Source organism: Polyodon spathula, chromosome 43 (genome assembly GCF_017654505.1).
Source record: "Polyodon spathula isolate WHYD16114869_AA chromosome 43, ASM1765450v1, whole genome shotgun sequence".
NCBI classification, from domain to species: Eukaryota; Metazoa; Chordata; class Actinopteri; order Acipenseriformes; family Polyodontidae; genus Polyodon; species Polyodon spathula.
Window position 1 is genome coordinate 2,467,089 of NC_054576.1, and position 13,781 is coordinate 2,480,869.

Below are 13,781 nucleotides of genomic sequence, written 5' to 3' on the forward strand. Positions count from 1 at the left end.
TAGCAATGTTTCAGGAAGTCTGGTGTGTAGACAGTGTGTTGTGTGCTTTTAAGGATGGTGATATGTCCACAATATTTTCTGTATTGTTTTGTTCAACTTGAGTGGATCTGAATTGATTTTGTGACAATATTTGTTTTATAAATATAGATTTTGTGTGTTCTGTTTAATTGTTAAATAAAGGTTTTTCAAAAAGTAAAAAAAAAAAGTATCTATCTATCTATCTATCTACCTATCTGTCTATCTATCTGTCTGTCTATCTATCTGTCTGTCTGTCTATCGCTGGCCAAAACTTTTCCATCACCCTATAGAATGAACTCATTTTGCTTTATAAAGTCGAGTGAAACCTCTTGATTAATGTTACGTTTCACAAATGGAATTACATACCGCTTTGCAGTCTTCCATATACTTTACAAAGAAAACCTGGCAAAAAATTGAAATATGTGACATTTTGCAATCTGACATGAAATACTACTGGACTGCTATCATAGCTTCCGGTAGACTTTTGCAATATCATTTTGTAGTTTCTGTGATTGCATGACGCAAAATAGAATATCCAAAATATATATATATATATATATATATATATATATATATATATATATATATATATATATATATATATATATATATAAGAGCAGATAACGAAACATTCCGTGAACACATTGAATATGTCAAGTAACCCTCTAATGACCACCTCAGTTCACTCTGCATTCCTGGCAAACTGATCACATCTTGGGGCTGCCACTGCAAATTCTAATCTTCTGAATGCATTGCAAGACGGCGCTATTGCCCATCCGGGGATAAAGAGGTTTTTTTGAGCGGGGTGTAATACACTCTGGCATTTGTCCACCCATCCTAATACTTCAGAGGGTGCTTCGCATGTGGCGCATGTCTGTCAGCGAGCGTTCGCTGCCCTGTGTTTGTTGTGGGTCTGATCAGCTGCTGAAGAACGCCCTGCAGCTGAATCGCTAGCACTGGCAACAGGGCAGCTCTTCTAAATACAACAGACAGAGAGAGAGAGAGAGAGAGAGAGAGAGAGAGAGAGAGAGAGAGAGAGAGAGAGAGAGAGAGAGAGAGAGGTAAGATTTTACAGCTCTGCATCAATCTACTGCTTGTACGCGTGTTTTCATTGTACTGCATCAACTACATGGTGTATATGTTTTATATGTTTCACTATATGTTTCTCCATTAAACATACTGTGAGTCGAGTGGACCAGACATTGAATTATATTATATTATTAATGATTTAATCTAGTGTATTACTCTGATATATATATATATAGATAGATAGATAGATAGATAGATAGATAGATAGATAAACACACACACACACACACACACTGTTTCAATGTTGTATAGAGTCTACTGGATTTTGATTGAGGTAATCCAGTGTAATTTTGATTAAAACACTTTTAATTCACAGAATAAAATGTGCTTAAAATCTGTAATTTATTTTTATTAATCTATGTTGTATTACTTTTTAAATTGATCAGAATTAATGAATGATTTGAGTAATATATATTGATTTTGATTGTCTTGACATTATCATGTTCCTTATTATTATTATTATTATTATTATTATTATTATTATTGCGTGCTTTCTGTTTAGCTTATTGGATACCCACTGTTTAAATAAACACGACCTTCTAATGATTTAGATGTCCTAGTTCAATCATTATTTATTGTTGTTCTCACTTCGCGTCATATAAACAAAGGTGTATTTTCTCCAATCCAAGTCAGTGGCAGCATTAAGGGCAACGTGCGAATCGAGCAGTTCCAGGGGTCGCCAAATGTAGAGCTTGGGCATGTTTGGAGAGTTTTGTGGGCTCTGCTGAGACCGCAACCCTGCTTTAAGCTTCAGGATGCGATGATCGAAGTGGATATGGATCTAAAACGAGAACCCTGGCCTAACTGGGATGTTTAGAGTAGATGTCCTCGAACGGAACTTGTAAAGGTTCTTGAAACTCGCTTTCAATGAATTACGCCTATGGTCAACCTGTAGTGGGACATACCCTGGGGTCGGGGGGACGGGGGGTTTGTTCTCTGATTTGGAGATGTTGCTCTGTTCGTGCGCACAGGGAGAAGAGAGAGCTACGAGGTCTGGGTCGCCATGAATCCGATCCAGCCGGCTGAAGGGGACCCGATCGAGGAGCTGATGCTGCTGACGGCTCAGAGCCTGAGCAGACTGGAGCTTGGAGAACACTTCCACGTGGTCAAGGAGATCGGGAGAGGGAAGTACGGGAAAGTGCTGCTGGTCACCCATCGTCGCAGAGGTGCGGGGCTTACAAACCGGCTTCAATTCAATGTTTTCACGGCTTTAAATGTCATTTTAATTGAGGCTACCGAAATACTATTGTATATATATATATATAACATATAAATATTAATATATTCTATATATATATCTATATATTATATATTGACCTAAAGATATTGTCATTCAGTCAAGTAATTTTTAAAATTTTTAATATTATTGAATTTTCTACTTTAAAAGTATTCCCATATAAAATAATAATAATACATAAGAGTATGATTTATATATTGCACGATGTAATGAAAATATATTGGCATGTATTCTATAATGCATTTTGGAATCTTCACTATATTGAAATGCATTAATCAATATATTACATTATATTTCTCAATATATTAAAATATGTTTTTGTTTCGGAAGGGTTTATTGATTCATTTTTGATTTCCTTGTTATTTGCTGGTGGCTGGCTTATGTTGCTCCAATACAAAGTTATTATCTGCTTTCTCTTAACCTGCCTTTGCTTGGCTCTGATCTCGTGTGTAGAACCCTAACCCAACAGCCTGTCTTATTCTATTCAGATCCTTGCCAGGATCACAAAGTTGAACGGTCACATTGTCACATGTTCTGTCCTGGCACTTACAAAGCTTCAGACAAGAGCGAAGCCAGGTTAGATTAAAAAAAAAATGATAATAAACCAACATATGAGCAACAGGATGATGGCGAACACATTGCAAAAAAAAAATAACAATAAAGCAACTTAGAGGGCTCTTTGTCTTGCGAGTTCATGACAGTTGGGCACAACACAATCGTGTACAATTTCCTATTAAAAGTATCACTAAGCAATGTTTTAAAATCCATTCTCTTACTCCTTATCAGCGCTCGCTGGATTATCTCTGGTCTCAGAGATCTCTTTTTGTCTTTTGTATCTTACACTTCGATCTGGAACATGCGCAGGTCTCGAAGATGGTGTTGCCGAGGCGAAGGTTGAGCTTCCTGTGTTTTGTCTCCGTTTCCTTCCAACTTTGCGTAATCACACACACACTCACACACAAATCCCTAACACCTGCACACAATGGAATTGACAGCCCCACTCACTTGGGCAGTGATGTTGCTCACACAAACAGAAGATGCCAGCGCACCTAATAACTCTTCGCATGGATTGTGTTTCAGGCACTCTGATGGCCCTGAAGGTCATGCCCAAGACTTCGACCCAGCTGCGGGGTTTCCTGCGTGAGTATTGCATCTCTCTGCAAGTGTCCAGTCACCCCTGCATCGTGGGGCTGTTCGGCATCGCCTTCCAGTCTGAGGAACACTACGGATTCGCTCAGGAGCTGGTCCTTGGAAAGGACCTCTTTGCTGTCATCGAGCCTGGTGTGAGTGGGGAGGGGAAAGGGCTAGGCTCTCTTAGATTCTGCAGTTAAACAGTTCGGCAGTTTTCCGCAGTGTTGATGGTTTCTGATTTGGACACTGCAGTGCTGTCTGTGGTTGGATATTGTACAGCCCAAAGTACAGTTAAAAAAAACGCAGTTTTAGTCATTGTATTGTACATATCATAGTAGCTGCAATATCAGTAAATGCTTCTCTGGAGATAGGATTTTTGATATTCTTGACCTTGTCAGTGCTCACCCATGTAACCTTAAACTGTGGCAGGTGGGCATTCCCGAAACTGCAGCGAAGCGCTGTGCCCAGCAGATCGCCAGCGCCCTGGAGTTCGTCCACAGCAAAGGGCTGGTCCACCGGGACATCAAACCCGAAAACATCCTCCTGCTGGACCGGGCCTGCTGTCGGGTGAAGCTGGCCGATTTTGGCTTGGCTCAGAAGAGGGGCTCTCAGATCCAGCTCATCTCTGGTACCCTGCCTTACATGTCGCCAGAGCTGTGCGCTGTGGTGGTCTCCGAGAAGAAGTCGAGAACGATCCTCAGAGTGGAACCCAGCCTGGACACCTGGGCCTTTGCCGTGGTCCTTTTCTGCCTCCTAACTGGATACTTTCCGTGGGAACGCTGCACCCCCTGTGATGATTTATACCAAGAGTTTGCCAGGTGGTGCCAGGGGGAGACGGGAGAATGGGAGGTGCCCTCCCAGTGGAAACGCTTCAGCGACAGCGCGCTTGCCATGTTTAAGAAGCTGCTGGCAGTAAGAGCCCAGGATCGCTACCCGGTCTCCGAGGTGCTGGCTCACCTAGACGAGGAGTGGATGAAGCGTCCTGTTGCAGAGAACCGGAAGGAAGAGGAGATGACGACTGGGCATTCTCACGGAAAGGGATTCAGTATGTGCAGGACAGCTTCTCTCTACGCAAGTCCAATGCAAAAAGATCTGTAGTGAGGAAGGGTCATCGCTGCAGAGGTGCCCTAGCTGGGTAGACTGCTCCATTGAGAACTTTTTGAAGCCAAGTAAAACAATACATAAAACAAGCAAGAGGCAGGGAGCCAGTAAATGGTTCTGAGCAGCTGAAATGATTGGTCACATTTTATTTTAAGGGCTATTTCTTTTAGTTTATTAACTGTTAACAAACAGCTGATAAACATGTTAATGTACATTATTTATTTTCTGCTAACTGTTAGTAAATAATATATGATAGGCATCAAAAACTGCAAACTATGGGTGATCAATCAAACACTGGAGCCCTATCAGTGATCAATCAATCACCAAAGCCCTATCAATGATCAATCAAACGCCAAAGCCCTATGATATGTTAAAATCTGTTCAACCCGAACCCTATCCCTATCCCTATCCCTAACTCTGACCATAACCACAACCCTTAGCTAAAAATTAACAATGTTTGTTAACAGCTAATAAACTAAAAAAAAAAAAAAAAAAAACCAGCCCTTATAATAAAGGCTGACCTGATTATTTACTCCTCTGTGAAAATGTGCGTTTGCTTCAAAAAAAAGAGGATCCCTTATGTAAAGCTGAAATGCATTTGTTCTTTTATTCTTGTTTCATTTGCCTGTTTTCTTTGAAATAAAAATCAATAAAATGATATTATTATTATTATTATTATTATTATTATTATTATTATTATTATTATTATTCTCTTATTTCGCGATGACGATACTATGCCTGCTGCCTTTTAAAAACGGTCTGCTTAAAACGAAAAGGTAGTAAGATATAAACAGACCCTTGATTGATTGACAGGGACCAAATGAACAGTCCCTTGCAGGAGACAGAAATCTCCAGTTGTTGGATTTTTTTCGAACCAGCTCACGAAGGTTAAGACCTGACTACGGTATGTGTATTATGATGCCATAACTTTCTAAAACTTTGTTTTCCCGTAGATATCGTTGTAAAAGTTCAACCACACTGAGGCGATATTCCTGGTCTTCAATCCAGTAGTCAATCTGCAAAAAAAAAAAAAAAAAGCAGCAGCTGTGAAAAACAAAAAAGCATACTATCCAATCGAGTCCATCATGCACAAACGGAGGGACAGTAGTGCAGTGTTTGTGCTTTAGGAAGCCAGTTTAAGGCTGAGGTTCTTATCTGGAGACAGGTGAGCACTCAGCCCTTTGTCATGTTGAAGGAGTATTGAATCCTCAGTGGACCACTTGATCTGTGAGATGCTAACCTTGTACAAGGGGGCGACAGAAGGACTCCAGTGGCCCTTCCACCAGAGGTTGTGCATTTGAGAGCTTATCTTGATGAATCTTGATGACATCGAGTTGCTGAACCGGGCTGGGGGTCCACAAGCAGTGCTCCGGAAAGAGTTTGGGAAATGTCACTTTGTTATTTTTCCATGACTGGTCGGGCTGTCTCAAAGCAGCCATTCTAAAATCAGGATGAAAAGAGACTATTGACTTGAAAGCCGGAATGGAGGCCATCTGTTGATCTTAAATTATCCTGATTGGCAGGCAAGATAAATGTAGGACCAAATGCCTTCATCAGTGTCAGCTTTGCCAAAGAGAGAGAGAGAGAGAGAGAGAGAGAGACAGACAGACACAGAGACACAGAGAGACAGAGAGACACAGAGAGACACAAAAGTGAGCACATCTCAATCCTATCTTGAAACAGCCCCTATGTGCTATTCAGTCCTGTTAAAGTCTTAAGCGGAGACTTATTTAAAATAGTGACACCATATTTGTGATTGCATGAGCAATAGTGGACCACATTTCACTTGACCCTGAAGATCAGAGGAACCCAGCCCTCCATAAGTCAGAGACACAAGCCCCTAGTGTACATGGCCTGCCGGGGGGGGCCTGAATCGTCACCCCCCCCCCATCTAACGGGCCAACTTTAACACGCTTTAGATAACTGGGCAGGAGAAAACCTGCAAAGGGATTACAGTAAATCTCACTCCTGTTCTGCCACATATCATCACGCAAGGACGTGCGCCTGTCCTTCAGCCACTGCGAAGAGGGAGCTGGCACATCGTCTTCGGCGCACACCTCAGAAGAGGCTCCAGCCTAGAGGGGCTTTTGAGTCAGTTTGAACTCATTTATTGTCACTTTTATGTACGGTGCCACTGTTGAGTAAACGTGGCTCCTGACTTCTCTGCTGAGGTGCAGCTACGAATGAGTTGGAGAACATATCACAGCAAAGACAAGTAAATTAAATGTTTGCTTGAAAATAAAAAGGCAACAACAAACAAACAAAAAAACAAACATCTAAACCTTTAATATTTTACAGTCACGAAAAGGTCAATATGGTTTTTTTTTTTGGTTTTTTTTGGAGTAAAGAGGAATAAATTCTGCGAACTTGTAAATACTTGACATGAATCTGTCCGTGCTCATCTCGAGTCCCACTCGAAGTGTAACATCTCAATTACAGCAGCACTTCTCTTTGCTTCCACTGCCCTGTACAGATCGTCCACTTTCCCTACCTCTCCTCCTCTCCCCGAGGCAACTAATCTCCCGGCGTGTGAAGCAGCTGGCAGGGCGTTGAAAGTAACAGAGGGGGGGGGGGGGGGGGGGGGGGTATGTGTGTTTTAGGAATCCTTGGTGTGAGCAGCAGGATTCCTGGGCCCGTAGCCAAGCTTTTGTCAGCACTGCCTGCGGTTCTGTGGGAGATTGATTCCAGAATTCCAGAGCTTCGTTTCATGACTTCAGGGCCTTTGGAACTCGGATGCTCAGGCAGTGAAGGGGGACTTCCCCAGTCCACCAGGGGGCGTGTTTTCATCCTGACCTGAGGTTGGAAGTGGCACTGAAGACTCTTCGTTTCATAATTTCCAGGAACGTGCTTGGTGAAGCAAGGTATAATATATTATACAACTTTAAGCATGACTACATCCAGCTTCATATAATAAGGATGTAGTTTCTTGAAGGGTTTTTGGTGACCTTTGACATCAATGTCACCAACATTTTCTTGAATAACTTCGCAGAGCGCAATTAAATCTTTGCTTATGCATTATTCATGGGTTTACCAGTGAGCAGGAGGAGGATGGGAAATGTAGTTCTGAGAGGTCCGTGCGGGTACATGGGAAGCCATCTTGAGGCAGGAAATGCAATTTAAAAGTTTTAAAAAAAGTGGTCAAAACGTAAAATAAAATTAAAACAACACACACGAGTGCCTTACGTCAACAGCAAATGACCTTGTCAGCGTGATATCCTCAATCCATTACACTCAAACACTCTAACAATGACCCAGGGGGGGTGCCAGCATTAGCTACTGATCCCATTCAACCTATTTATATGAGCTATCTGCAATGGAAAATCACCAGGTTGCAAAACAGCCAGAACAACTCAACGCGCCGCTGAAAGGATGCCCATTGGCACAGAAGGACAGCTGAAACAGCCTTCTTTGTAAACCTGCTCACTATTACAGTGATTCTAGCGAATATACTGGTTCCCACCGCCCTTCACTGGGTTTTTTTTTTCCTGGCAATAACCATAACTAATAAGCTAATACATTTTCTGATAGCGTGTCCTTGTAACAGTAGAGCAGTTAGTAGCACCAACGAGATTAAATACTGCAGCAGGGAGCAATTTGTATTCTGCCACGTGAAACCGCAACTCTATGCCTGGCATTTATTCTGTTAACTTTCACTGCATAAAACTAGAGTTGCAAACTCGGCTGCAATTGACAAACTATTCACAAGCCTCATTTTATTGTGTGAGTTTTAATAAAGTTCATATCTCAACATTTGAATTGTGATTGAGTGTTTTATATATATATATCCATCAACACTCAGTTAATCCTTTACAGGGTCGCAGTGAGCTGGAGCCTAACCTGGCAGACACAGGCCAGGACTTCACCCTGGAAGGGATGCCAGTCCATCGAAAGGCACCACACTCACATAGAGGGCAATTCAGAATCAACCTGAAGAGCGTGTCTTTGGACTGTGGGAGACAGTCGGAGAAAACCCCACGTAGACACAGGGAGAGCATGCAAACTCCACACAGACAGCCCCCCCCCCCATGACCGAAATCGAACCCAGGACCCTGGTGCTGTGAGGCAGCAGCGCTAACCACCACGCCACCGTGCCGCCCTACAAATCAATAGGACGCCTTCTGCTTATCCAGGCTCTTCCTGCGCAGGAACACAAATTCCCCAGGTGATGTGTGACCTTATGTCTGAAACAGCACGCAAAGGCAGCGACCGGGAAATCTGGCAGCTGCGTTCTTACAGAGAGCTTTCGCAGCTAGCAACACATTGGAAAACAACAGTGCGGAGCATGGGGATTGTTTGGGGAGTTGCCACAAGCCTGCCTATCTATCTATCAAGCTGTATTCTCAACAAGGGGCTTGTTGCTATTTGATATTTCACTGCTATAGAGGACTCGGCTAGCTGCATATTCCTTATATAGGGACGGATCACACAACGCTGCCTGCCTTTATATTTTTTATATATATATAGAACTAGACCCTGATATTGAGATTCTGAAATGTATAATATACAGCACTAGACCCTGATATTGATGAGATCCAGCCCTCTGAAATGTCTTTATAATATACAGCACTAGACCCTGATATTGATGAGATCCAGCCCTCTGAAATGTCTTTATAATATACAGCACTAGACCCTGATATTGATGAGATCCAGCCCTCTGAAATGTCTTTATAATATACAGCACTAGACCCTGATATTGATGAGACACAGCCCTCTGAAATGTCTTTATAATATACAGCACTAGACCCTGATATTGATGAGACACAGCCCTCTGAAATGTCTTTATAATATACAGCACTAGACCCTGATATTGATGAGATCCAGCCCTCTGAAATGTCTTTATAATATACCTAGACCCTGATATTGATGAGATCCAGCCCTCTGAAATGTCTTTATAATATACAGCACTAGACCCTGATATTGATGAGATCCAGCCCTCTGAAATGTCTTTATAATATACAGCACTAGACCCTGATATTGATGAGATCCAGCCCTCTGAAATGTCTTTATAATATACAGCACTAGACCCTGATATTGATGAGATCCAGCCCTCTGAAATGTCTTTATAATATACAGCACTAGACCCTGATATTGATGAGATCCAGCCCTCTGAAATGTCTTTATAATATACAGCACTACCCTGATATTGATGAGATCCAGCCCTCTGAAATATTTTATAATATACAGCACTAGACCCTGATATTGATGAGATCCAGCCCTCTGAAATGTCTTTATAATATACAGCACTAGACCCTGATATTGATGAGATCCAGCCCTCTGAAATGTCTTTATAATATACAGCACTAGACCCTGATATTGATGAGATCCAGCCCTCTGAAATGTCTTTATAATATACAGCACTAGACCCTGATATTGATGAGATCCAGCCCTCTGAAATGTCTTTATAATATACAGCACTAGACCCTGATATTGATGAGATCCAGCCCTCTGAAATGTCTTTATAATATACAGCACTAGACCCTGATATTGATGAGATCCAGCCCTCTGAAATGTCTTTATAATATACAGCACTAGACCCTGATATTGATGAGATCCAGTCCTCTGAAATGTCTTTATAATATACAGCACTAGACCCTGATATTGATGAGATCCAGCCCTCTGAAATGTCTTTATAATATACAGCACTAGACCCTGATATTGATGAGATGCAGCCCTCTGGCGATGTCTTTATAATATACAGCGCTAGACCCTGATATTGATGAGATCCAGCCCTCTGAAATGTCTTTATAATATACAGCACTAGACCCTGATATTGATGAGATCCAGCCCTCTGAAATGTCTTTATAATATACAGCACTAGAACCCTGATATTGATGAGATCCAGCCCTCTGAAATGTCTTTATAATATACAGCACTAGACCCTGATATTGATGAGATCCAGCCCTCTGAAATGTCTTTATAATATACAGCGCTAGACCCTGATATTGATGAGATCCAGCCCTCTGAAATGTCTTTATAATATACAGCGCTAAATATATTATATTCTAAAGTCTAGGTTAGCGTGAGTTCAGAATCTACTCCTTAGTTCTAGTTGCACGTCTCTGATTAATGTAACGTACTTCAGCGCCATCTAGGGTTCCTTCCACTTTAGATCAGTCTTATGAACTAAGCGTCGGGACGACTTTACAGCGCATTGTAAACGTTTATAAATACCTTAGATCCATTTGCACTCACGTCTTACGTGTGCAGGAGACTATGAGTGCATTGGCCGGTAGATCCCAAAGGAAGTAAAATTCAGTTTAAAACGCTAACGTGTTAGAAGCGTTAAGATAACTACACTTACTAACGGAAAGGAAGGGTTTGAAAAAGAAAAAAGAAAAAAAATAATGCAATAAAAAAAAAAAAAAAAAAAAACTGTTCTTAATCATTGCAACAGCAGGCACACACACCCCCACACACAATTACCTTCTATATAGAAAACGAATTAAATAATTCTTACAGTCAGTTGGCTTAAATCAGGCTTTTTTATTATTATTATTTTTTTTTTTTTTTTAACCCTCTTTTTTGTTATGTTATGTTATGTTTTGCGACCTTGGTTCTTATCTGCACGCTTTTCAATATCACGCTGTTAGCGTTTGCTGCACCGCACAGCTGCAAATGCGCGCTATTAATTTTGCAGAGGCGGCGCGCAACCTGAGTCGCGCGCCCCCCCCCAGTCCCGTCCCGTCCCCCCGCGCGCGTGCGCACGACGGTTTAACATTTGAAAACGGTTCGGCGGCGCGCGCAGGGAGAAACGTTATTTTTTATTTTTATTTTTATAATTTTTTTTAATGTAAAAATAAAATAAAAATAAAAAACATTTTTTTTTATTCATTTACATGTATTGGGGTTTTTTTTTTTTTGTTTTGTTTTTTTTTTTTTTTTTTTTTTTTTTGTTTTTTGGGGTTTTTTTTTTAACGGCATGAAGAGACGTTTAATTTGACAGGTGAGGAAGAAGTAACTTTTCTGAGAGTTTTTATTTATTTATTTTTTTTAACTAATTCCGCGCGCCGCGTCCATTCACTTTTTCTACTTTTTGTAAGCCGCGACGCGCGTTTTTGATTTTTTTTAAAAAAAAATTTTATAAACCAATTATCATTGAAAAAAAAATACCAAAACAACTACAAAAAAAAAAAAAACAAGGTATATAACGTTATAACCAAATTGCTATGTTTTTTTCTTTCAAACATTGGTTTAACGGATCAATCAAGACGTTTGTACAAAATTCGAGTTTTAAATGTTTTATTAAATTAATTTGTTTGCTTAATACTTATTTTTATTTTTTTATTTTTTTTTTTTTTTAATTTTTTATTATTTATTATTATATTAGTTATTATTATTATTATTATTATTATTATTATTATTATTATTAGTATTATTATTATTATTATTAGTATTATTAGTATTATTATTATTATTTTTATTATTATTATTATTATTAGTAGTAGTAGTATATATTATTATGCACTAACTAGGCACTAATCATTCAATGAACCTGCTGAGTTTCCTTTTCCAAGTTTCATTTTTTAGTTCCTTTCACAAAAATATCACTAAAGCTGTGTGGTTTGTATTTTTTTGCCCTAAACTTATGAAATTGCAGTTGGAATTATTATTACCAGTGCAGATCATTTAAGGCAGTTTAAAGACAACAACATGTATGGTATGTTTTATAAATAAACAATGCTAACGTGTTTTTAAATGAATGCAGGTGCATGGCAGAGTAACAATCTATAAGAATAAATACAGGTTTTTCTGTTCTCTGTGTCTGTTACAAATTACGTTTGTCTGCTAACCTAACAGTACTGCTTATCAAAAATAATAATAATAATAATAATAATAATAATAATAATAATAATAATATTTGCCTTTATATTACAGATTCTGGTTTTGACATGGAGGGCATCCTTAAATTAATGAATGAGCTAAAGCATGGTATGTAGACCTGTCCCATTTAAAATTAATTTTCTTACAATGCTTGTGTACTCCCGACTGGCTTTTACATTAGCAAATATCACACAGCCCATTTGTATGAACGATAAACTTAGCCAGTACATTTACTTTTTGATAAGCTGTGCACACTACGGTCGCACAGCATTCTGGTTTTTGAAATTGGTCCGTTTTCTGTTTCAGGAGAAAGAGTGGAACCCAAGGTGGAAGATCTCATGAATAAGTTAAGGAAGGTGCAACAAGGTAAACAGGCTGCCAGGAGCGGTATTTCACAACAGACACTGTCATGAATTGCTTTGCAAAAACTCACCCAAACAGATTTCTATCTGGATCTCTTAATCTGCTTGTTTTCTATGTTTCGGACTTTTTTTTTTCCGTTCAGGAAAAATATCCCTGGAAGAGGAGCTAAAAGAGGCACAGTCTCTCAGAAAGACCCTGTACGACAAGCTGGAAGCCTGTAAGATTTCATTAAAATTTTCTCAACACTGCAGTCTCCTGTCAACGAAACCCTTGCTGTCTTTTCACTACAGCACATTCTTCATTTGGTTAATTTTCTTCAGCCTCTTTTGTCCACTTCATTTACAGTCTAGTTACTTTACATCCTGCAATCGCTGTTTTAGCTTCAGGGAAATACGCTTCTTCCTAACCCCAATCCTGACACACATATACAGCATCAGGAAATGTTGACAAGCCTGCAGATATGAAGTGAATGCCTCAAATGAGCTCTGAGATACGACAGGGCTGCAAAGACAGCATTGTAAAATTACTGACATAAAAAGTGTTTAATTTTTTTTTTTTGTAGAAATATTGGACTTGAACCAGAGAATCCATGTGTGTACCAAACTTGAATCTCTCAAAGCACTTAGTCTTTATAATCCAGACATCATCCTTACAAGACCACAGTAGGGCAGCCAATTTGGGTCACAAGTCAAAGTGAAGGGGAAGGTGTCAGTTTGCCAGATAAGTTTCCATAGCACTGAAAATATGAAGTCTGTATCTCAAATACCTTATTAGTTATAAGCTATTGAAAAAGCTTTGACTGTGATATGTGTTGGAGGGGATTATTTACAACAACATATGCAATTCCCTTACAGAAATACTAAGGTACTGAGGTGATCAAGAAACAGCAATTAATCTCATTACACAGCTAAACATCTTACTGTAAAACAAGAACATTTCGCGAGCAAGAAATGTTTGCTAATTTCGCACTTATTAAAAAATCTGCAAAATGAAAGTACCATGAGGAATATGTTATTCATAC

At 39.8% G+C, this 13,781-nt stretch overlaps 2 protein-coding genes across 3 annotated transcripts in view; both read left to right on the forward strand.

Moving 5' to 3' along the window:
- LOC121305544 overlaps positions 1-96 on the forward strand; it is a 4,978-nt gene extending 4,882 nt beyond the window's left edge. For both annotated transcript variants that reach the window (XM_041237206.1, XM_041237207.1), the window contains one exon: positions 1-96. This exon is cut by the window's left edge and continues 370 nt beyond it. The gene's annotated coding sequence lies outside the window, so the exon portion shown is untranslated.
- Positions 97-2,084: 1,988 nt separating this feature from the next.
- Positions 2,085-5,009, forward strand: LOC121305529 (serine/threonine-protein kinase SBK1-like). The gene is made up of 3 exons (XM_041237180.1): positions 2,085-2,273; positions 3,425-3,627; positions 3,905-5,009. Exons 1-3 carry the CDS (start codon positions 2,111-2,113, stop codon positions 4,571-4,573), a joined length of 1,035 nt encoding a protein of 344 aa, XP_041093114.1. The 5' UTR covers positions 2,085-2,110; the 3' UTR covers positions 4,574-5,009.
- The last annotated feature ends 8,772 nt before the right edge of the window (positions 5,010-13,781 follow it).